Source organism: Eretmochelys imbricata, chromosome 1, assembly GCF_965152235.1.
Source record: "Eretmochelys imbricata isolate rEreImb1 chromosome 1, rEreImb1.hap1, whole genome shotgun sequence".
In the NCBI taxonomy this organism is placed as follows: domain Eukaryota; kingdom Metazoa; phylum Chordata; order Testudines; family Cheloniidae; genus Eretmochelys; species Eretmochelys imbricata.
In genome coordinates, this window is record NC_135572.1 from 6459271 (window position 1) to 6484105 (window position 24835).

At 45.7% G+C, this 24835-nt stretch overlaps 1 protein-coding gene and 1 pseudogene across 1 annotated transcript; both read right to left on the reverse strand.

Annotated features, from left to right (window-relative positions):
* Positions 1–4460: 4460 nt before the first annotated feature.
* On the reverse strand, positions 4461–5395 carry LOC144278872 (olfactory receptor 51G2-like; annotated as a pseudogene).
* A 12271-nt stretch (positions 5396–17666) lies between these two features.
* On the reverse strand, positions 17667–18602 carry LOC144278880 (olfactory receptor 51G2-like). The gene has a single exon (XM_077840241.1). The coding sequence runs from the start codon at positions 18600–18602 to the stop codon at positions 17667–17669; it is 936 nt and encodes a 311-aa protein (XP_077696367.1).
* Positions 18603–24835: the final 6233 nt, after the last annotated feature.

Consider the following 24835-nt stretch of genomic DNA (forward strand, 5'->3'; position numbering starts at 1 on the left):
AGAGACCACTGGGGAAGTTTGAAGACCCTCAGCCTGCCTGGTTCCCTGTTAGAGTGGTAGGATTTGGGGTCAGACGCGTACAGACTGGTTTTTGAAAATCCTCTTATTTTCCCATGTTATGCTTTATTCCTACAGTTCACATTAAACAGCACTTTGGTTGAAGAAGGCTGGCTGGTCACTCATCTCATCACTACTCACGGCCTCCCAGAGGGAAGAACCACAGGTGCTGAACCATTCGGACCTGCAGGGCAAGCCCAGTCAACCCTCAGTGTGCTGTGCCACAGGGTCCAGTCTGAGGGTGGGAGTATTGTGGAATGCGATCCCATGAGAAGGCAGGGTATGAGGCCTGACATGTGGCACTCAGAGATCAGAGAGCCGGAAGAGATGCCAGTATCCCGGTAACTCTGAGGGTTATCTACATGAGAGAGATTCTAGCGCCCTCAGCTAGTCAGGAAATAGAAATATTCCTCATCAGAGCTTTCACCGCAGAGCAATCAGCTCTGAATTCCTGTGTTCACAATTAACCTGGAGAATAAATCTTTTGAAAATGCATTTGCTGCTTAAATTTCCAGCAGCAAATAAACCTGAGGCAACTGGGGAAGTAGTCACTGATATTCTGTGTGGTCTCCTCGCGCTCAGCCCCTAGCAGGATCGGGCCCAGAGCACACAGCACCTCTATAAATGGGACCCCTTGAGAAGTCCTGACTCAGGTTTTTGGGGTTTTAACACTCCGAGCTCATTTTGAATCTCAGATTTCTGTGTAGCTTGAACAACCCACTGAGGTCCATGGACAGATGTAGCGGTGGGGTTCCCAAGCTACCTAGCGCTGTCTTTCCCCTTCAGACCTGTCACCGAGTCACCCCCAGAGCCCAGCTGAGTCCTCTGCTACTGCACAGAATATCCACAAATGGAAACAGCTTGCAGCCTTTCCCCTTCACTTCGCATTTTAAAGATACTGAAACCTTCCAACGTACCCAATTCCTGCTAGGAGGGGAGCCGCTGACACCAGAGGTCTTCACCCTAAAGGACAAGGAGTCATAGAAGAGATTGCATGGGCAGCGGGCAGTCTCTGTTCAAAGAGAGAGGCAGCTGCCTTTATGAAGCATGCCTGCACATTCCCTTGAGGTCCACTTGGCCATCAGGGAACCTCAGCTGCTTGGCTTCGTGTGCACCAGCTTTAACCCCCGTCACGGCAAATGGAAAACTGCAGGAGGCCAAATCACAGGGGATGCGTGTTGATCCTACCCAACTGGACTGCAGTGCCAGCCCTGTGAGAGAATCTATTCCTGGAATACAGGCTTTTCATCACAGTTTGTATGTTTCTGATTTGTCGTATGGATACCTTGGGGGTGGCTGCGTGTTAACAATGATGCTATCACAGATATGATCCTGCTGACATGAAATAAAATAAATTATAATGAAATAATAAAATAAAATAAATACTTAATAATAATTAATAATAATAATAATAATAATGTAGCAACAGATTCGTCCTCCGCAGCCCCCTTTCCTACATTACAAACCCAGGGTGCAGGCCAGGGAAAGGAAATTCCACAAGGCTCCCGACATGGAAATATCCCTCAGATCGTTCAAATAGGAAAGGTCCCTTCCCTTCTCCCTGAGGAACGAAAAGAGGGACCCAGGATCCAAAGTTATGCACAGATCTCAGTGATCCACTTCCAGATCGGCCTACCCATGATCTCTGTGCCTCCGCAACTGCTCTAGGAAGCTCTCCAGGGCGGTGGTAGCGCAGATTCATTGGAGATGTTCTACCAGGGCCTGCCACAGTAGCCACTGCCCACAGGATATGCCTAAGGAGCATTGTACAGGGTGCAGGGGTCTGTACAGAGATGGGAAGTCTGGTTAGCGTAACTAATGGGCACAAGAACCCAGCCATGGACTTGTTGGGAGGTTTAGACCATTCCATACCCAGAGTGCAACCATAGACTCAGTCAGTGAAAGCTTTGTTCATGTTACAAGTGAAAGGGAGATGAGAAACCTCCAGTTTCTCTGGGGGATCCAAAATGTCAACTTTGTAAACAAAGGCTGTTCCGTATATATCCCACATTGAGGGGAAAGTCCCCTATATTAATGAGTTTGCATGGTACAGATCCCTGTGCAGTACAAGATGGTATAACTGTGGGCTTATTCTCCGGAAAGGGTGTAAGGCTGAGGAGCTGGGAAATTGGCTATTGTCTCCTATTTGTCCTTCAGTGGCTTAGGTAAAGCATTCTGGTAGCTCAGCTGGGCTTGTGGTGCCATCGGCTGTCATGTTGGGTGATAACAGGGCCTGGAGAGTCTGACTCTGTCACCAGCAGAGCCGTGTGAGAGAGGCCAGCCCAGCTGAAGTGTTAAGGGCCTCAGCAGTTCCACCAGTTCCTAGACTGTACCCAGGATTGACAACGCATCAGAGAGGTTTTAGAACAAACTGCGAAGAGTTACAAAGGGATACCACAAAACTCGGTGATTGGACAACAAAATGGCAGATGAAATTCAGCGCAGATAAATGCAAAGTAATGAGCATTGGAAAACATAATCCCAATTATACCTGTGAAATGATCTTTCCAAATTAGCTGTTACCACTCAGGAAAGAGATCATGGAGTCACTGTGGATACTTCTCTGTAAAAATCCACTCAGTGTGCAGCAGAAGTCAAAAAAAGCTCATAGAATGTTGGGAACCATGGTTTCCAGATATAATTGGCCTGGACGGGCTAAGTCTGCCCTGGTGCAGCTGTGGTGCTGGCCGCCAGTTGTAGGGTTTGCCCAGGGAATTTTTCCTTATTATTATGCACCATGCATTTTCCAGTGTGAGTGGGGAGGCAGTATGTGTTACTCATCTTCCTGGGTTCATCGGTGATCTCCCTGGAGTCCATGGAGATTACTGATGAACCCAGGAAGATGAGTAACACAGACTGCTGTGACAGATTGTCACCCCGAGAATGTAATCTGGGAGCAATGGGAACCACTGGGCACCTTAACCCTCCAACTTGTCTGGCCAATCTAACACTGCTTTCTTGGTAACACGGCCAGCTTCTGCAATCTCTGTTATCACCCAGCAGGACAGCAGGTGAGGCCACATACTCAAATGAGCTCCCTGAGTGCTTTACCTAAGCCACTCAAAGTCAGGCAGGAGACAACAGCCAATTTCCAAGATCCCCCGCCTTTCAACCTTGCTGGAGTCTAAACCCAAAATTATACCCTCTTGCACTGCATAGGTGCCTGTACAGTGTAAGCTCATTAATAAAGATCACTTTTCCATTGATGTGGGAATGATATGCAACAGCATTTGGACATAGAGCTGAGATTTTTGCCAGACACATTGCTCAAATCATGCTGGTAAAGATAAAGCAAAAAAAAAAAAAATTAACTACAAAAGGATGGATTTTAAATGATTATAAGTGATAGCAAACAGATCAAAGCAGATTACCTGTCAAATAATTAAAAATGCTAACTAAGCCTAACATACTAGATCGATTGGATATAAATTATCAATTTCTCACCCTGACTGGTGATACAAGCAGTTCACCAAGTTTCCATGTGCAGGCTAGAAATCCTTTTAGCCTGGGTCCATCATTTCCACCAGGTCAGCCTTTCTTCCTCAAGTGTTTGAAGGAGGTCGCTTGTGTGGGGAGTGAGTCCAAGAAATGATGTCACTCTCCCCCTTACATAGTTTTCCCACAGAGCGGGGACCCTTTGTTTCAAGACAAGTTCCCAGCCCAGTGTGTGGAAAAATACAAGTACCAAAATGGAGTTCAGTGTCATGGGATCTGTTCCCATGTCCTTGCATGCCCTGCTGAGTCATAGCATCCATTACTGATAGGCTGGCTAAAACATTCACAGGACAGCTAAGCTCTTCCATGGTCCATTGTCTTTGCTTATGAGCCATCAGCAAGGCTATGTTTTAGTCATGGTATTTTTGTAAAAGTCATGGACAGATCTCGCGCAATAAACAAAAACTCATGGCCCGTGACCCCAAAGTAAAATTTGGGCAGAGGGCTGTGGTTGCCCTAGGGGTGGTGGACTGGGGGCACCGCATGTGCTGAAGGGGGATGGCCTGGGACCACTGCTGGTGCTGGGGTGGGCGGGCAGGTTGTGCCACATGGTCCGGGAATCCTGCTGGTGGTGGTGGGGGGCAGGAAACAGTGCCGCGCTGGCCCACATGCTTTCTCCAATTGATTTAATCATTTGATTAAAAAGAATTGTGATTAATTTCACAATTAATTGCACTGCTAAACAATAATAGACTATCATTTATTAAATATTTTGCATTTTTTCTCCATTTTCAAAAATATTGATTTGAATTATGACACAGAATACAAAGTGTACAGTGCTCACTTAATATTTATTTTGGATAAGTAGCTCATGTTGTCTCAGATTTAAGGGTCCAGGATGGAATAGGTGGCCCATATTTTTCGTCTCCCATGTCATCAGCGCTGGAGCCAAATGTTGAACTGACTTTTCACTTGAAGAACACCCTGATTATCCTTGCACGAAGGTGTTTGCTTTTCATACTGTACACTATTGGGTTCATCAGGGGGGGGAGGAGAAGGTAGATATAGCTCAGGGGAATCTGAAGCAAGGGAGAAGAGCTCTCACCAAATCTATGTATCAAAGAGAGGCCGGTCATTGGCGTGTAGAAGAGCAGGATGGCGCAGAGGTGGGAGATGTAGGTGTTCAGGGCCCTAAGACACTCCGCATGGGACATGATGCTCAGCACTGCTGCGAGGATCATCACATAAGAGAGAAAGATGAGCAGTGAGTCCAGCCCCACCATCAAGAGTGTAACAGCCAAGCCATAGATGCTGTTTACTCTGATATCCGAACAAGCCATCTTCATTACATCCTGGTTTAAGCATTTGCAATGGGAGAGGACATTGGATCGACAATATTGCAACCGTTGAAGGAGAATAGGGAGTGGGAGTATTACAGCCACCCCTCTTAGCACACTCACCAGTCCCATCTTGACTATTCTTGGAAGGGTTAAGATGGAAGCATATCTCACTGGGTTACAAATCACGATGAAGTGGTCAAAGGCCATCAGCAAGAGCACGGAGGATTCAATGCATTTAAGCAAGTGGATGAAGAACAACTGGGCAAAACAGGCATTGAGGCTGATCTCTCTAGAGTTAAGCAAGAATAAACCCAGTGTTGTCGGCATGGTGCATATCAATAAGGCAAAGTCTGTAATGGCCAACATGGAAAGGAAAATATACATGGGCTCGTGGAGGCTTGGATCTGTTTTTATAATGAACAGAATGATTGAATTTCCTACTATGGAAATAACATACATTAAGCAGAAGGGGATAGTGATCCAGAGATGGACATCTTCTTGACCAGGTATCCCAGAGAGAAGGAACATGCAGAGTTGAATTTAGTGTCATTGACAGCTGACATAATGTACTGGGCAGGTCCGAAGAGTTCTGAACTTTCCTTCCTAAAAGAAAAAAGTACACGAGACTAGATGATATTTAATGAGACATCTTTCTGCTCTTAGTGCAAGTCTAGAGACTCTCAGAAGCTCAAGGAAGATCAGAAAAAACATAGTTTTGGATTTACAAATCAAATAGAAAGAAAGGCATTGCCAGAGTGGATCAGATCCACAGTCCATCTGGCGTAGTATTCAGTGGCCAGTTCCAGGTACTTCAGAGGAAGTGGAAGACACTCTAAATAGGCAGCTTTGAAATAACCTGCATCCACTAATTAGACAAATTTTGTGGTGCAAATCAGGAAGGCTTAGAGCTCAAAGAGTTTTTGAAACAATTCTCACTATTCTAATTATATTTTCTGGTTATCTATATAAACAACTAGTCCCTCTTTGAATCCTGATAAACTCTTGGCCCTATTGATATCTTCTAACTGGGAGTTCCACAGCCTACTTGAGCGCTGTGTGATTTTACAATTGTGACTTTCCTACAAACACTCTGTCTGGCCCTCCACTTCTGAGTGTGTTCCATTGTATCATGTGTGACATAGTTCCTGCTCTACCTTGGTGGGTTTTGCGCTTATTGTCGGATTTGCTCGCCTTGGAGCTTCACGGCAGCCCTCAGCTTGGCCGTTTTTCTGAATTCACAGTCCAGGTTGACTCCTCCTGTGTCTGACCAGGAGATGGGAGGATTTGGGGGGAATTCGGACCCGCCCTCTACTCCGGGTTCCAGCCCAGGGCCCTGTGGAATGCAGCTGGCTAGAGTGCCTCCTGGAACAGCTGTGTGACAGCTACAACTCCCTGGGCTACTTCTCCATGGCCTCCTCCCAACACCTTCTTTATCCTCACCACAGGACCTTCCTCCTGTTGTCTGATAATGCTTGTACACCTCAGTTCTCCCACAGTCCGCATTCTCACTCTCAGCTCCTAGCGCCTCTTGCTCCCAGCTCCTCACATGCACACCACAAACTGAAGTGACCTCCTTTTTAAAACCCAAGTGCCCTGATTAGCCTGCCTTAATTGATTCTAGCAGCTTCTTGATTGACTGCAGGTGTTCTAATCAGCCTGTCTTAATTGTCTCCAGAAGGTTCCTGACTGTTCTGGAACCGTCCCTGTTACCTTACACAGGGAAAAGGGACCTACTTAGCCTGGGGCTAATATATCTGCCTTCTATTACTCTCCTATAGCCATTTAGTGCTACCCTGTCACACATGAGAAGTGTAGAAACACATGACAAGTGCTTGGGGAAAACTGTTATTGTATTTATCTGTCCTGCACTGAAGCTATTTATAAACGTGTTTCATTGCCTCATTGTATATACTTTTCTATTTTCTCCACTCCTGAGAGTCCAAATTAAGCCATTGCCTCTTTGCAGTACATGAGATACATTATTAGGCACAAGTTCTTAATTCAATAACATTGACTTGAATGGCATCACTCCAGATTTACCTGTGCAAATTCAATCAGAACCGGGCTCTGTTAACTTTCCCTTACCAAATGCTCCCAGTGATACACTCTGACCTCCCAAAACCCTTCCAAGGGAAGTTGAAGTGCTTTGAATGGCTAATGTTGTCTGAATCCAGAGAGTTCAACCATCCTACAGGCTTCTCTTCATCCTCACAGGACCTTCGTCCTCTCCCCATGCAACGGTCTGTAGATATCTGGCAAGTTACATGCTAAAATGGAGTTACTTCAGCTGGGCAGGGTAGGGATTGCTATCACAATGGGTGAATACTGCAAACACTGGTGTTGCACTATTATCCAGTCAAGTGTGCAAATTACTTCAGCCATGCTCATGTGAGAGGTGATTGGCATAAATGACTTACAACCGCAATAACACTCCCCTTTCCTGCACCTCAGCTCTACTCTTTGCTGAAACATTGACCAGCGGTTCTGGTCTCTCAGAACTTTCTTGAAAGTCTTGAACAAGTATTGCAGCATTATTATGTGCATGACCCTTAATATAACTGTCAGAAAATAGCAGAAACCTATTGCAAAAAGTATGTAGAGTATTTTTGAAATACGTTCTAATGCAAAAGTCATTAAGTCATAAAGTCACCACTGCTCTTTCCTGTAGATATTCCAACAACTCTGCTGCTAACTTTTGATATACAGGCATGGCATGAAAATTTGGTTTGTAATATTTAAACTACAAAGAAGAGCTTTGACATAACATTTTCATATCTCTTCTTTAGTACACACATGTCAACCCATTCTTTCTCCTCTGATCTTCTTTCAGAGATTTCTCAGGTTAGAGTGGGTCTTAAAATGTAGCGTCTCTCATCTGGATTTCTTCAGAACCTGAAAAGATAGCAGCATCTCAGTCCTCAGTCAATCATTTGTCAACAAAAAAAAGTAAAGAAGCTCTTCTCTCCCTGGGTTTAAAGCTGACCTTTGCACCTCAGGTTCTGTTCTGTAGGTCTGTAGTCTATATTGGGAGTGGTAAAAATCATTGGGGTCAGTATAGAAAATATTCATTCCCTGAGCTCTCACTCTCTAGTACATGGTATCCCCAGCACCTGTTATTCAGCCACCATGAGGGTTTGAAGGAAGTGGATTTCAAAGTCAAATGCATGAGTATTCATGGAAATGGAACTTCATTTCACACATTAAAGTAGTTGTCAAGGTTCCTTCCCCACTCTGAACTCTAGGGTACAGATGTGGGGACCTGCATGAAAACCTCCTAAGATTACTTTTACCAGATTAGGTTAAAACTTCCCCAAGGTACAAATTATTTTACCCTTTGCCCCGGGACTTCCACTGCCACCACCAAACTTTATCTGGGTTCCTGAGAAAACGTAGTTTGGACACGTCTGTCCCCCAAAAATCCTCCCAACCCTTGCACCCCACTTCCTGGGCAAGGTTTGGTAAAAATCCTCACCAATTTGCATAGGTGACCACAGACCCAAACCCTTGGATCTTAGAACAATGAAAAAGCATTCAGTTTCCTTACAAGAAGACTTTTAATAGAAGAAAAAAAAAGAATCACCTCTGTAAAATCAGGATGGTAGATACATTACAGGGTAATTAGATTCAAAACATAGAGAATCCCTCTAGGCAAAACCTTAAGTTACAAAAAAGACACACAGACAGGAATAGTCATCCTATTCAGCACAGTTATTTTCTCAGCCATTTAAAGAAATCATAAACTAACACATACCTAGCTAGATTACTTGCTAAGTTCTAAGACTCCATTCCCGTTCTGTCCCTGGCAAGAGCATCATACAGACAGCCCCAGACCCTTTGTTTTTCCCCTCCTCCCAGCTTTTGAAAGTATCTTGTCTCTTCATTGGTCATTTTGGTCAGGTGCCAGCGAGGTTACCTTTAGCTTCTTAACCCTTCACAGGTGAGAGGATTTTTCCTCTGACCAGGAGGGACTTTAAAGGGGTTTACCCTTTCCTTTATATTTATGACAGTAGTCTATTGTTCTCTCTCTCTCTCTGATATCAGGGAGTAGCTGTGTTAATCTGTATCCACAAAAAAAACTAAGGAGTCGGGAAGGAATCTGTTAGTGTTTAAGGTGCCACCGGACTTCTTGTTGTTTCTCTCTCTTTGACAGTCTCTGTCCTGTATTCATAAAATCCGTAGCACCTGGGAATGGCATTGGGTCAGACGTGGGGTGGTGCTGCCATAATGAGTGTGTGTGTTAAACCCAATTCTTGGGATGTTTCCTTTAGAGCTATATTGGGTTAACTATTGGGATGTTTATGCGATGGCTATATTGGTTTAACTCAATCTGGTTCTTCTTAGTTTAATCTCAGGTTGCTGGAAAACAAGCAGGGCAAGAAGGAACAACTCAAGAAAAGCCACCTTTCAATAAGCACTTCAGGGAGGTTGAAAGACAACACCGGAGCTACTAGCTGGGAAGAGCCTATTTCTGGGCTCCAGCCACGTTACACAGCTTGTTTTGCTAGCGCTGGGAGTCTGTCCAGAGGTCGGGCAGCTGTTGCTGAGAAGCTCTTCAGATTGACAGACACAGAGACATCTGGTAAAGTCTGTCGGCCTTTGGCCTGCCTGGGTCTTCATCAAAGTGGGAGGGCTCAGGGACAGAGATGTGTACAGACTGTTGGCTGAAAACTCCCTTCTTCTCCCATGTTAGTCTTTTTCCCTGCTGTTCAGGTTAAACAGTATTTTGGTTCAAGAAGGCTGACTGGTCACTCGTCTCATCACTGCTCCCAGATTCCCAGACAAAAGAACCACAGGTGCCAAACCTTCTTGGATGTGCTCTATCCGCAGTTGACGCACAGGGTGCTGTAGCCCAGGATCCAATCCAAGGCTGGGAGAATCCTGGGATTCCAGCCCATAAGAGGGCAGGGTACAAGTCCTGACATTGGGAAATCGGAAACCAGAGATGGGGCAGAGATGCAGATAGTCCTGTAATTCTGAGGGGTATCTACAGGAAAGAAATTCTGGAGCCCTCAGCCAGTCAGGAAACAGAAATATGCCCTATTGTGCCTATTACCACAGAGTAACATAGCCCTGAATTCCTGCATTCACAATCAAGCCAGAGAATAAAATCTTTGAAAATGTATTTTCTGATTAAAGTTCCAGAAGCATATAAACCTGAGATGATTTGGAAACTAGGCACCGATATTCCGTGGGGTCTCCTATCGCTCAGCCCCTGGCAAGATCGGGCGCAGGGCACAGAACACCTCTAGAAATGGGACCCCTTGAGAAATCCTGACTTGGGGCATAGGGGTTTTAACACTCCGTCCTCACTTTGAATCTCAGACTTCTGTGTAGCTTGAATAACTCACCATAGACTCTGGGCAGATGTAGAGGAGTTTCCCAAGCTAGTTAGCACTGCCTGCCCTCCAACCCCATCACTGAGTCACTCAGAGAGCCCAGCTGAGTCCTTTGCCGCTGCACAGAACATCTGCCAATGGAAACAGCTTCCAGCCTTTCCCCTTCACTTTGCATTTTAAAGACAGTGAAACCTGCCGACGTACCCAATTCCTGCTAGAAGGGGAGCTGCTGACACCACAAGTCTTCACGGTAAATGACAAGGAGCCGTCAGAGAGCTTGCACAGGCAGCAGGCAGTATCTATTCAAACAGGGGAGGCTCTTTATGAAGTATGCTCGCACCTTCCCTTGGGGGCCACTTGGCCATCAGGGAACCTCATCTGCTTGGCTTAGCATGCACCAGCTTTCACCCCCTCATGGCCAGTGGAAACTTCAGGAGGCCAATTAACAGGGGACGTGTTGTGATCCTACCCAAGTGGATGGCAGCGCAAACCCTGCTGCAGGGTCTATTCCAGGAATCTGGGCTTGTCATCTTTGTTCCTGTCGTTCTGATTAGTCACATGGCTACCTTGAGGGCAACCGAGTGCTAACGGTCATGATGTCAGAGCTGTGATCTTGCTGAAATAAAATAAAATAAAATAGAATAATAATAATAATAACAATAGTAACAATTATATAGGACCAGATTTTTCTGAGCAGCCTCTTTTCCGCATTACAAACCCAGCGTGCAGCCAGGGAAGGGAGATTCCACAAGGCTCCATAGAAGGAAATTTCTCTTAGATCTTTCCAGGAGGGGGGTTCCCTTCCCTTCTCTCCGAGGTATAAAAAGGGGGACCCATGATCCAGGGATCGCCAAAGTTATGCACAGTCTCACAGTGATCCACTGGTAGCTAAGCCCACTCACCCACAATCTGTGGGCCTCCACAACTGCTCTAGGACCCTCTCCAGCTCTCTGCTAGCACAGGTTCATCAGAGATGTGCTACCAGGGCCTGTCGCAGTAACCACTGTCCACAGGATCTGGTGAAGGGATGTTTTACAAGGTGGACTAGGCCATACAGAGATGGGAAGGCTGGTTAGAGAAGCTGATGTGCACAATACCTTAGCCAGAGACTGGCTGGATTTTTCTAATTTTCCATATACAGAGGGAAGCTATAAATTCAGTCAGTGCAACCTTCATTTATGTTGCAAGGGAGAGGAATATGAGAAGTCTTCAATTTCTCTTGGAGATCCAAAATGTCAGCTCTGTAAACAAATGCTCTTGCCTATCTATCCCACACTGGGATAGATTGCACCCTCATCAAGTTTGCGGATGATATTAAGCTGTGGGGAGAGGCAGATACACTGGAGGGTAAGGATAGGGTCCAGAGTAACCTAGACAAATTGGAGGATTGGGCCAAAAAAATCTGATGAGTTTCAACAAGGACAAGCCCTTAGTACGGAAGAACCCCTTGCACTGCTACAGTCTGGGGACCAACTGGCTAAGTGACAGTTCTGCAGAAAAGGACCTGGGTCTTACAGTAGACAAGAAGGTGGATATGAGTCAGCAGTGTGCCCTTCTTGCCAAGAAGGCTAACAACATTTTGGGCTCCATTAGGAGGAGCATTGCCAGCAGATCGAGGAAAGTGATTTTACCCTTCTATTCATCACTGGTGAGGCCACATCTGCACTACTGCATCCAGTTTTGGTCCCCCCACTACAGAAAGGATGTGGAAAAATTGGAGACGTGAGGAGAGGCTGAGGGAAATGGGCTTATTTAGTTTGCAGAAGAGAAGAGTGAGGGGGGGATTTGAGAGCAGCCTTCAACTACCTGAAGGGGAGTTCTAAATAGGATGGATCTAGGCTGTCCTCAGTGGTGGCACATGACAGAATAAGAAGCAATGATTTCAAGCTGCAATGTGGGAGGTCTTGGTTGGATATTAGGAAACACTGTTTCACTCGGAGGGTGGTGAAGCACTGGAATGGGTAACCTAGGGAGGTGGTGGAGTCTCCATCCTTAGAGGTTTTAAGGCCCAGCTTGACAAAGCCCTGGCTGGGATGATTTAGCTGGGGTTGTTCCTGCTTTGAGAAGGGGATTGGACTAGATAACCTCCTGAGGTCTCCTCCAAATCTAATCTTCTATGATACGTTAAGGGGAAAGTGACCTCTATTAATGAGTTTGCATTGTACTGATACCTGTGCATTGCATGACAGTATAATTCTGGGTTTATTCTGCAGAAAGAGTGCAAGGCAGGGGGGCTGGTAAATTGGCTGTTGTCTCCTATTTGTGTTTGAGTGTCTTAAGTAAAGCAAAAAGAAAAGGAGTACTTGTGGCACCTTAGAGACTAACCAATTTATTTGAGCATAAGCTTTCGTGAGCTACAGCTCACTTCATCGGATGCATACCGTGGAAACTGCAGAAGACATTATATACATACAGAGACCATGAAACAATACCTCCTCCCACCCCACTCTCCTGCTGGTAATAGCCTATCTAAAGTGATCATCAAGTTGGGCCATTTCCAGCACAAATCCAGATTTTCTCACCCTCCGCCCCCCCCCCACACAAACTCACTCTCCTGCTGGTAATAGCTTATCCAAAGCGACCACTCTCTTTAAAATGTGTATGATAATCAAGGTGGGCCATTTCCAGCACAAATCCAGGTTTTCTCACCCCCCCACCCACCTCCAAAAACCACACACACAAACTCACTCTCCTGCTGGTAATAGCTTATCCAAAGTGACCACTCTTCTCACAATGTGTATGAAAATCAAGGTGGGCCATTTCCAGCACAAATCCAGGTTTTCTCACCCCCCCCCCCACCCCCATACACACACAAACTCACTCTCCTGCTGGTAATAGCTCATCCAAAGTGACCACTCTCCCTACAATGTGCATTATAATCAAGGTGGGCCATTTCCAGCATAAATCTAAGTTTAACCAGAACGTCGGGGGTGGTGGTGGTGGGGGTAGAAAAAAACAAGGGGAAATAGGCTACCTTGCATATGAAGGTCGCTATCTTACAACAAAAAAAACTTCAAATCCAGACTCCAGCGAGAAACTGCTGAATTGGAATTCATTTGCAAATTGGATACTATTAATTTAGGCTTAAATAGAGACTGGGAGTGGCTAAGTCATTATGCAAGATAGCCTATTTCCCTTGTTTTTTTCTACCCCCCCTCCCCCGACGTTCTGGTTAAACTTGGATTTATGCTGGAAATGGCCCACCTTGATTATCATGCACATTGTAAGGAGAGTGGTCAGTTTGGATGAGCTATTACCAGCAGGAGAGTGAATTTGTGTGTGTATGGGGGTGGAGGGGGTGAGAAAACCTGGATTTGTGCTGGAAATGGGCCACCTTGATTATCATGCACATTCTAGGGAGAGTGGTCGCTTTGGATAAGCTATTACCAGCAGGAGAGTGAGTTTTTGTGTGTGTGTTTTTTTGAAAAAAGGGGGTTGGGGGGGGTGAGAAAACCTGGATTTGTGCTGGAAATGGCCCACCTTGATTATCATACACATTTTAAAGAGAGTGGTCACTTTGGATGGGCTATTACCAGCAGGAGAGTGAGTTTGGGGGGGGGGGGGAGTGGAGGGTGAGAAAACCTGGATTTGTGCTGGAAATGGCCCAACTTGATGATCACTTTAGATAAGCTATTACCAGCAGGACAGTGGGGTGGGAGGAGGTATTGTTTCATATTCTCTGTGTATATATAAAGTCTGCTGCAGTTTCCACGGTATGCATCCGATGAAGTGAGCTGTAGCTCACGAAAGCTCATGCTCAAATAAATTGGTTAGTCTCTAAGGTGCCACAAGTCCTCCTTTTCTTTTTGTGGATACAGACTAACACAGCTGCTACTCTGAAACCTGTCATTAAGTAAAGCACTCAGGTAGCTCAGATATGTGGGTGGCGCCACCTGCTGTTGTGTTGGGTAATAACAGGACCTGGAGATGCTGGCTGGTGATAACAGGACCCCCAGAGCAGCATGAGTGAGGCCAGCCCAGCTGAATTGTTGGGGGCTCAGCAGTTCCACCGGCTCTCAGACTACACCCCGGTCATAACCAGTCACAGAGGTTTTCGTACAAACTGATAAATTAAACAGTAAAAGTCACCAGGACCAGATGATATTCAGTCAAGAGTTCTGAAGGATCTCAAATATCCAATTGCAGAACTACTAAATGTGGTATGAAATCTATCCTTTAAATGGGCCTCCCTACCAGATGACACAAACAGCTAATGTGATACTGATTTTTTTTTTAAATTAAAAGTCTCCAGAGGTGATCCTGGAACTGCAGGCCACTAATCCTAATATCAGTACCTCACAAATTGTTTGAAACTAAAGTAAAGAAGAGAATTAACAGAGGTATACATGAATATGACTTGTTGGAGAAGAGTCAACATGGCTTTTGTAAAGGGAAATCATACCTTACTAATCTATAAGAATTCTTTGAAGGGGTCAACAAAAATGTTGACAAGGGCGATCCAGAGGATATAGTGTACTTTTGAACTTTCAGAAAGCCTCTGACAAGGTCCATCACTAAAGGCTCTTAAGAAAAGTAAGCAGTCATAGGGTAAGAAGAAAGGTCCTCTCCTGGATCAATTACTGCTTAAAAGATAGGAAAGAAAGGTAGGAATAAATGGTGAGTTTTCAGAATGGAGAGAGGTAACTAGTTGTGTCCAAGAGAGAGCTATACTGGGAACAGTGCTGTTCCACGTATTCATAAATGATCTGTAAAAATCGGTAAGCAATGAGGTGCTAAAATTTGCAGAGGAGACAAAATTATTCAGTATAATTAAGTCCAAAGCAGACTGCGAAGAGTCACAAAGGGATCTCACAAACTCAGTGGCTGTGCAACAAATAGGCAGATGAAATTCAGTGTGGATAAATGCAAAGTAATGTACACTGGGAAAGATAATCCCCACTGTATCTGTAAAATGATGGTTCCAAATTAGATGTTACCACTCAAGAAAGAGATCTTGGAGTCATTGTGGATATTCCTCTAAAAACATCCTCTCAATGTGCAGCGGCAGTCAAAAAAATCTAACAGAATATTGAGAACCATAGGTGGCAGATGTAATAGGGTAGGACAGGCTGAGCGCCCCGATGCCAAACACCAATTGTGGGGTTTGCACAGGGAAGTTTATGCTTATTATTATGCGCCATGCAGGTTCCAGGATGGCTGAGGAGGCAATGTGAGGTCCTGAGCTTCATGGGTTCATTAGGAATCTCCCTGGACTCCATGTCAATTACTGATGAACCAGGAAGCTGAATAACACATGCTACTATGACAAGTTGTCACCCCCGCGGTGTAGTCTGAGAGCTGTGGGAACCGTTGTGCCCCTGCACTCTCCAGCTATGCTGGCCAGTCGTATACTGCTTTGTTAGGGACACAGTGAGCCTCTGCAAACCGTGTTATCACCCAACACTACAGCAGGTGGTGCCATACACCCATCTGAGCTTCCTGAGTGCTTTACCTTCGCCACTCAAAGACTGGCAAGAGACAACAGCCAATTTCGGAGCTCCCCCACCTTGCACACTCTCATGCTCATGGAGAGGTTGAGAGTCAAGATCTGACAGAGGGGCACTGCAGAACCACTCTGTTCGGCCAGGCAATGCTCTCCAGATCCTTCACTCTCTGAGAGCACGACCTGATGCCTCCTCTTACTGCCGAGCTGCAGAAGGGACCCAGAACTCCCTTGTCAAAGGGTGCTGTGCTAATGATAGGCCTCATCAGCAGGGGTGTTGGGAAGAGTTCAAGTTCTCCAACCAGTGCCCCAAATCCTCCTTATCAGGAATACAGAGTTGAAATCTCTCTAAGGCACTTAGCTGTGACCCAATTATTGTATCATCTGAGCGCCTCATAATCTCTAACATATCTATCAGTACAACACCCAGTGTGGTAGGGCCGTGCTACTATCACCACTGGGCAGATCCAAAGGCACACTGTGATCTCCTAGTCTGACAGCCTGTATAGCACGGGCCCAAGACCTTCTCCACAATAAATCCTTGGGCAGAGCTGTTAGAAGAACATCCTGCCTCCGTTTAACAATTGCTAGTGATAGAGAATCTACCACGGCCCTTGGTAAATTGTTCCAATGGTCAATTAACATCATTGTTAAAACATGACACCTTAGTTCCAGACTGAATTTGTCTATCTTCAGCTTCCAGCCATTGGAGTTTGTTGTAACTTTCTCTACTAGATTGTTAAACGTTGTTCCTCATGGAGGTTACTTACAGGCTGTGATCAAGTCACCCCTTCACCTTCTCTTTTTTAAGATACATAGGTTGAACTCCTTGAGTCTGTCACTATAAGGCAGATTTTCTAATAATTTAATCATTCGCTGGGCTCTTCTCTGAACCCCTTTCCAATTTATCAACATCCTTCTTGAACTGTAGACAACAAACCTGGACAGAGGATATAAGCAGTGGTCACACCAGTGCCAAATACAGAGGTAAAATGACCTCTCTGCCCCTACTTGAGATTCCCCTGGTTGTACAATCTGGATTGCTCTAGCATTTTTCTCTGTAGCGCCACAATGGGAGCACTTGTTCAGCCAATTATGATCCTCAAGTCTTTTTCAGCGTCACTGCTTCCCAGGAATGGGTCTTCCATCCAGTAAGGGTAGCCTGCATCCCTTACTCCTCGATGTACACTTTGAGCTGTATCAAAATACATATTGTTGAAGCACCAAGTGAGTGGCCCTCAGTCACAGAAGAAGTTTGTGGAAGAGCCTGGAACTGAAGTCAGTTCTTCCAAGTCCCGGGCTAGCATGTTAACCCCAGGACTCCTGTGTGTCAGGCTCTCACTCACACACGCAGCTCTGTTCTGCCTCGGTGGGGAGTGGGCTCAGAGGTATGCTGTGTGCAGAGCCATGAATGGGAGTAGGGGAGTTGCCAGAATGGCTTCTCCTGGGGCTCCTGCATTAATCATGTCTTTGACACGACTCATTCAGAAACATCTGGCTGAGGGCGTAGAGGTAGAGTGGGCATCTGTGCACCTGGAATAGCCCCTGTCCACAGCTGCTGCAGCCCCCATAGATCACACAGTACCCAGAGCTCTCAGGAAGGGCCAGGACGGTGACAGCAGAACACCTCTGCACCGTTTTTCATGGCCCGTGAATTTTTAACCACAGACGGGACAGTGACAGGCCAGGTGTAATAGGAAACAACACTCACATCCCTTCTTTTTATTGACTGTATCGAGAGGAACTCTAAGGCCGGAGCAGCTATCGATAAAGCTCTTTATGGGCCAACATCCCACCATTCCCCAGGCTCTCCACGAACAAAGTCACTTTTTAAATGCTGCTGCCTGCCTTGGTCTCCTTCACCCTGTGCGCTGTCCTCCCTCACCAACCACTCTCCAATTGCTTCAGGCCTTAGACCCTGTCTGAACCTGTCTCTACATAGTGGAGATCAGTAGCTCATTTCATTTTAGATTTAATGGTCCAAGATGGAGTAGGTGGCCCGTGTTTTTCATCTCCCATGTCACCAATGCTGGAGCCGGATGATGAACTGACACTTCACTTGACGAACACCCTGATTATCCTCGCACGAAGGTGTTTGCTTTTCACACTGTACACAATTGGGTTAATCAGGGGTGGTACAAGGAGGGAGATGTAGCCCAGGATAATCTTAAGAAAAGGAAAAGAGCCCTCCCCTCTTCTGTGTACCACAGACAGGCCGATCATTGGTGTGTAGAAGAGCAGGACAGCGCAGAGGTGGGAGACGCAGGTGTTCAGGGCCCTGAGGCACTCTGCATGGGATGTGATGCTCAGCACTGTTTTGAGGATCATCACATAAGAGAGAAAGATGAGCAGCGAGTCCAGCCCCTCTGTCAAGAGTGTAACAGACAAGCCATAGATGCTGTTCACTCTGATATCCGAACAAGCAATCTTCATGACGTCCTGGTTTATGCAGTAGCAATGGGAGAGGACATTGGATCGACAATATCGGAACTGTTGAAGGAGAAAAGGGAGTGGGAGCATTACAGCCATCCCTCTTAGCACACACACCAGTCCCATCTTGCCTATTCTTGGCAGGGTTAAGATAGAAGCGTATCTCAGCGGGTCACAGATCGCGATGAAGCGGTCAAAGGCCATCAACAGGAGCACGGAGGATTCAATGCATTCAAACGAGTGGATGAAGAACAGCTGGGCAAAACAGGCGTTGAGGCTGATCTCTCTAGTGTTAAACAAGTATATACGGAGTGTTGTCGGCATGGTGGATATCGATAAGGCAAGGTCTGTGATGGCTAATGTGGAAAGGAAAATGTACATGGGCTCATGGAGGCTTGGATCTGTTTTTATAATGAACAAAATGACTGAATTTCCTACTATGGAAATAACATACATTAAGCAGAAGGGGATGGAGATCCATAGATGAACATCTTCCTGCCCAGGTATCCCGCCGAGAAGGAACACTGCAGCGTTGAATTTGGTGTCATTGACAGCGGACATAATGTCCTGGGCAGGTCCGAGGAGTTCTGAACTTTCCTTCCTAAAAGGAAAAAAGACAGGAGACTAGATGATATTTAGTGAGACATCTTTCTTCTCTCAGTGCAAGTCTAGAGATTCCCAGGAGGTCAAGGAAGATCAGCAAAAACATAGTCTTCGATTTACTCAACAAATAGGAAGATAGGCATTGCCAGAGTGGATCAGACCCATAGTCCATTTTAACAAGTATCCAGTTGCCAGTTCCAGATGCTTTGGAGGAAGTGTAAGATGCCCTGGAAGAGGCAGCTTTGAAATAACCTGCACCCACTAACCAGAGAAATTTTGCAGTGCCAATCAGGAAGGTTTAGAGCCCATCCAAGAGGTTTTGAAACAATCCTTACTGCTCTATTTTTTTTTCTGGTTAACCATATAAACATCCAGTCCCTGTTTGAATCCTGCTAAACTCTTGGCCCCATTGATATCTTCTACCTGGGAGTTCCACAGCCTACTTGAGCGCTGTGTGATTTTACAGTTGCGACTTTACCACAGACAATCTTTCTGGCCCTCCACTTCTGAGTGTGGGCAATTGTATCATGACACGTGTGTAAACAAGTGCATGGGTTAAACTGTCATTGTATTTATCTGTCCTGCACTGAAGCTATTTATAAACGTGTTTCATTGCCTCATAATATATCCTTTTTTTTATTTTCTCCATTCCTGAGCATGCAAATTAAGCCACTGCCTCTTTGCAGTACGTGAGATATACATTCTTAGGCACAAGTTCTTAATTTAATAACATTGTCTTTAATGGCATCGCTCCAGATTTACCTGTATAAATTCAATCAGGACCGGTCTCTGTTATCTTTTCCTTACCAAATGCTCCCGGTGATATGCTCTGACCCCCCAAAATCCCTCCAAGAGGAGCTGAAGTTTTTGCCTGGCCTATGTTGACTGAATCCAGAGAGTTCAATCATCCTAAAGCTTTCTCTTCATCCTCAGAAGGCCTTTTTCCTCTCCCCATGCAACGTTCCGTAGATATTTGGCAAGTTAAAAGCTAACACAGTTTCTTCAGTTGGGCGAGTGTAGGATTAGCATCACATATGGGTGAACAGTGAAAACACTAGGTGTGCACTAATATCCGGTCGAGTGTGCAAGTTACTTGAGCCATGCTCGTGTAAGCGGTTATAAGGGTATATTACATACAACCATTATTACACTTTCCTGAACATTATTACCCTTTCCTGAACCTCAACTCTATTCTGCTGAAATACAGAACAGAGGTTCAGTTCCCTCATGACTTTTTGGAAAATCTTGCACAGATATTGAAGAGGGATTGTGTTCTTGACCCTGAATGTAAGTGTTAGAGACAGTGTCATGAAAGTTTGGTTTCTAATATTTGTATTATAATGGAAAGTTTTGGCATAACATTTGGACATCTGTACTTTCATACACACATGTGAACCCATTCTTTCCCCTCTGATCTTCTTTCAGAAATTATTTCTCAGGTTATAATGTTACTTAAAATGTAGCGTCTGTCATGTGGATTTCTTCAAAACCTGAAAAGATTACAGGATTTCAGCCCTCAGTCAATCATTTGTCAGCAAACAAAAGTCTAGTAGCTCCTCTGTCTCTGCGTTTAAAGCTGACCGGTTCACCTCAGGTTCTGTTCTGTAGGTTTGTAGTCTATATCTGGAGTACCAAGCATTGGGGTCAGTATACAAAATATTCATTCCCTGAACTCTCACTCTCTAGTACATAGTAACCCCAACACCTGTTATTCCAGCACCATGAGGGTTTGCAGGAAGTGGATTTCAAAGTCAAATGAATGAGTATTCATGGAGCTGCATCTCACACATTAAAATAGCCTATTGAGCTCTCTCTCTCTCTCTCTGACCGTCTCTATCATGTATTCATAAAATACGTAGCACCCAGGAACAGCATTGGGTCAGATGTGGAGCTGAGCTGCCATAGTTAATCTGTATGTTAAACTTAATTCTTGGGATGTTTCCTGTTTAGTTATATTGGGTTAACTCTTGGGATTATTATGCCATGGCTATATTGGTTTAACACAGTCTTGTTCTTCTTAATTTAATCACAGGCTGCTGGAAAACAAGCAGGAAGGGAAGCAACAGCTCAAGAAAAACCATCTCTCAACAAGCACTTCAGGGATTTTGAGAGACAACACCGGAGCTACAAGCTGGGAAGAGCCTATTTCCAGGCTCCAGCCACGTTACACAGCCTGTTTTGCCAGCACTGGGAGTCTGCCCAGAGGTGGGCCAGCTGTTGCTGAGAAGCTCTTCAGACTGACACAAACACCGCTGGGGAAGTCTGTCGGCCTTCAGCCTGCCTGGATCCCTGTCAGAGTTGGAGGGCTTGGGGTCAGAGATGCGCACAGACTGTTGGCTGAAAATTCTCTTATTCTCCCATGTTAGTCGTTTTCCTGCTGTTCAGGTTAAACCGTATTTTGGTTCAGAAGGCTGACTGGTCACTCGTCTCATCACTGCTCACAGACTCCCAGAAAAAAGAACCACCGGTGTCAAACCCTCTCAGACCTGCTCTACCCAAAGTATGCTGTAGCCCAGGGTCAGTCCGAGGGTGGGAGGATCCTGCGATTATAGCCTATAAGAGGGCAGGGTACAAGGCCTGACATTTGGAACTCGGAGACCAGAGATGGCGCAGAGATGCAGATAGTCCTGTAACTCTGAGGGGTATCTACAGGAAAGAAATTCTGGAGCCCTCAGCCAGTCAGGAAACAGAAATATGCCCTATTGTGCCTGTTACCACAGAGTAACATAGCTCTGAATTCCTGCGTTCACAATCAAGCCAGAGAATAAAAACTTAGACAATTTATTTGCTGATTAAATTTCCAAGAGCATATAAAACTGAGGCGAATTGGGATATTCCGGGGGGTCTCCTAGCGCATACCCTTGGTAGGATCAGGCCTACAGCACACAGCACCTCTAGAAAAGGGACCCCTTGAGAAGTCCTGACTTGGGGCATAGGGGTTTTAACACTCCGTCCTCACGTTGAATCTCAGATTTCTGTGAAGCTTGAATAACCCACCATGGACTCCGGGCAGATGTAGAGGAGTTTCCCAAGGTACCTAGACCTGCCTGCCCTCCAACCCCATTACTGAGTCACTCAGAGAGCCCAGCTGAGTCCTTTGCCGCTGCACAGAACATCTGCCAATTGAAACAGCTTCCAGCCTTTCCCCTTCACTTTGCATTTTAAAGATAGTGAAACCTGCCAACGTACCCAGTTCCTCCTAGAAGGGGAGCTGCTGACACCACAAGTCTTCACGGTAAATGAAAAGGAGCCATTGGAGAGCTTGCACAGGCAGCTGACAGTATCTATTCAAACAGGGAGGCAGGTGTCTTTATGAAGCATGCTCGCACCTTCCCTTGGGGGCCACTTGGCCATCAGGGAACCTCACCTGCTTGGCTTAATGTGCACTAGATTTAACCCCGCCACGGCCAATGCAAACTTCAGGAGGGCATTTAACAAGGGACGTGTGAGCGTGCTGCCCAACTGTTCTGCTGCACAAGCCCTGCTGCAGGGTCTAGTCCAGGAATCTGGGCTTGTCATCAATGTTCCTGTGGTTCTGATTAGTCACATGGCTACCTTGAGGGTGGCTGAGTGCTAATAGTCATGATGTCAGAGCTGTGATCTTGCTGAAATAAAATAAAATAAATAATAATAATAATAATAATATTAATAAACCAGATTTTTCTGAGCAGCCTCTTTTCTGCATTACAAACCCAGCGTGCAGCCAGGGAAGGGAGATTCCACAAGGCTCCATAGAAGGAAATTTCTCTTAGATCTTTCCAGGAGGGGGGTTCCCTTCCCTTCTCTCCGAGGTATAAAAAGGGGGACCCATGATCCAGGGATCGCCAAAGTTATGCACAGTCTCACAGTGATCCACTGGTAGCTAAGCCCACTCACCCACAATCTGTGGGCCTCCACAACTGCTCTAGGACCCTCTCCAGCTCCCTGCTAGCACAGGTTCATCAGAGATGTGCTACCTGGGCCTGTCACAGTAGCCACTAACCACAGGATCTGGTGAAGGGATGTTTTACAAGGTGGAGGGGGCTGTACAGAGATGGGGAGGCTGGTTAGAGGATCTGATGTGCACAATATCTTAGTGGGAGGTTTCTACCTTCCCATATACAGAGTGAAGCCATAAACTCAGTTGGTGCAACCTTCATTTATGTTGCAAGGGAGAGGAAGATGAAAAGCCTCCAATTTCTCTTGGGGATCCAAAATGTCAGCTCTGTAAACAAACACTCTTTGCCTATCTGTCCAACACTGGGATAGATTGCACCCTCAGCAAGTTTGCAGATGATACTAAGATGTGGGGAGAGGTAGATATGCTGGAGGGTAGGGATAGGGTCCAGAGTGACCTAAACAAATTGGAGAATTGGGCCAAAAGAAATCCGATGAGGTTCAACTGGGACAAGTGCAGAGTCCTGCACTTAGGACAGAAGAATACCATGCACTCCTACAGACTGGGGACTGACTGGCTAAGTGAGAGTTCTGCAGAAAAGGACCTGGGTCTTGCAATGGACAAGAAGCTGGATATGAGTCAGCAGTGTGCCCTTCTTGCCAAGAAGATTAACAGCATATTGGGCTCCATTCAGAGGAGTATTGCCAGCAGATCAAGGAAATTGATTATACCCCACTATTCACCCTAGTGAGGCCACATCTGGAGTACTGCATCCAGTTTTGGGCCCCCCACTACAGAAAGGATGTGGACAAATTGTAGAGTGTCTAGCACAGGGAAAAGAAAGTGATTAGGGGGCTGGGGCACATGACTTATGAGGAGAGGCTGAGGGAACTGGGTGTATTTAGTTTGCAGAAAAGAAGAGTGGTGGTGGGGGGGGATTTGAGAGCAGCCTTCAACTACCTGAAGGGGGTTTCCAAAGAAGATGGAGATCAGCTGTTCTCATTGACAAAACAAGGAGCAATGGTCTCAAGTTGCAGTGCGGAGGTCTAGGTTGGCTATTAGAAAACCTATTTCACTAGGAGAGTGGTGAAGCACTGGAATGGGTTACCTAGGGAGGTGGTTCAATCTCCATCCTTAGAGGGTTTCAAGGCCCATCTTGACAAAGCCCTGGCTGGGATGATTTAGTTGGGGATTGGTCCTGCTTTGAGCAGGGGATTGGACTAGATGACCTCCTGAGGCCTCCTCCAACTCTAAAATCTTCTATGATTCATTGAGGAGAAAGAAAAGGAGTACTTGTGGCACCGTAGAGACGAACAAATTCACTCGAGCATAAGCTTTCGTGCACTGAATGCATCCGATGAAGTGAGCTGTAGCTCACGAAAGCTTATGCTCAAATAAATTGGTTTGTCTCTAAGGTGCCACAAGTACTCCTTTTCTTTTTGCGAATACAGACTAACACGGCTGTTACTCTGAAACCTAACACAATATTGAGAACCATAGGTGGCAGATGTAATAGGGCAGGACATGCTGAGCGCCCCGATGCCAAACACCAATTGTGGGGTTTGCACAGGGAAGTTTATGCTTATTATTATGCGCCATGCAGGTTCCAGGATGGCTGAGGAGGCAATTTGAGATCCTGAGCTTCATGGGTTCATTAGTAATCTCCCTGGACTCCATGTCGATTACTGATGAACCAGGAAGCTGAATAACACATGCTACTGTGACAAGTTGTCACCCCCCGCAGTGTAGTCTGAGAGCTGTGGGAACTGCTGTGCCCCTGCACTCTCCAGCTATGCTGGCCAGTCATATACTGCTTTGTTGGGGACACAGTGAGCCTCTGCAAACCGTGTTATCACCCAACACGACAGCAGGTGATGCCACACACCCAACTGAGCTTCCTGAGTGCTTTACCTTCGCCACTCAAAGACAGGCAGGAGACAACAGCCAATTTCCGAGCTCCCCAACCTTGCACCCTTGCTGGAGTATAAACCCGGAATTATACCATCTTGCACTGCACAGGTGACTGTACAGCATAAGCTCATTAATATAGGTCACTTTATCCTTGATGTGGGAAAGATATACAACAGCCTTTGTACACAGAGCTGAGATTTTCCCCAGACACCTTACTCAAAACATGCTGGTAAAGATAAAGCATAAAACAAGTTTATTAGCTAAAAAAGATGGATTTTAAGTGAATATAAGTCAGTGGTTCTCAAACTTTTTTTGTGTGGACCACTTGAAAATTACTGAGGGTCTTGGTGGACCACTTGATGATCTTCCCAAATGTTTTTTTTTTTTTGTACTGTTAGCTAAG

Bases quoted from the DNA above. Each gene is read 5' to 3' on its own strand.
- LOC144278880 (XM_077840241.1), bottom strand. From the start codon at position 18,602: ATGTCCGCTGTCAATGACACCAAATTCAACGCTGCAGTGTTCCTTCTC.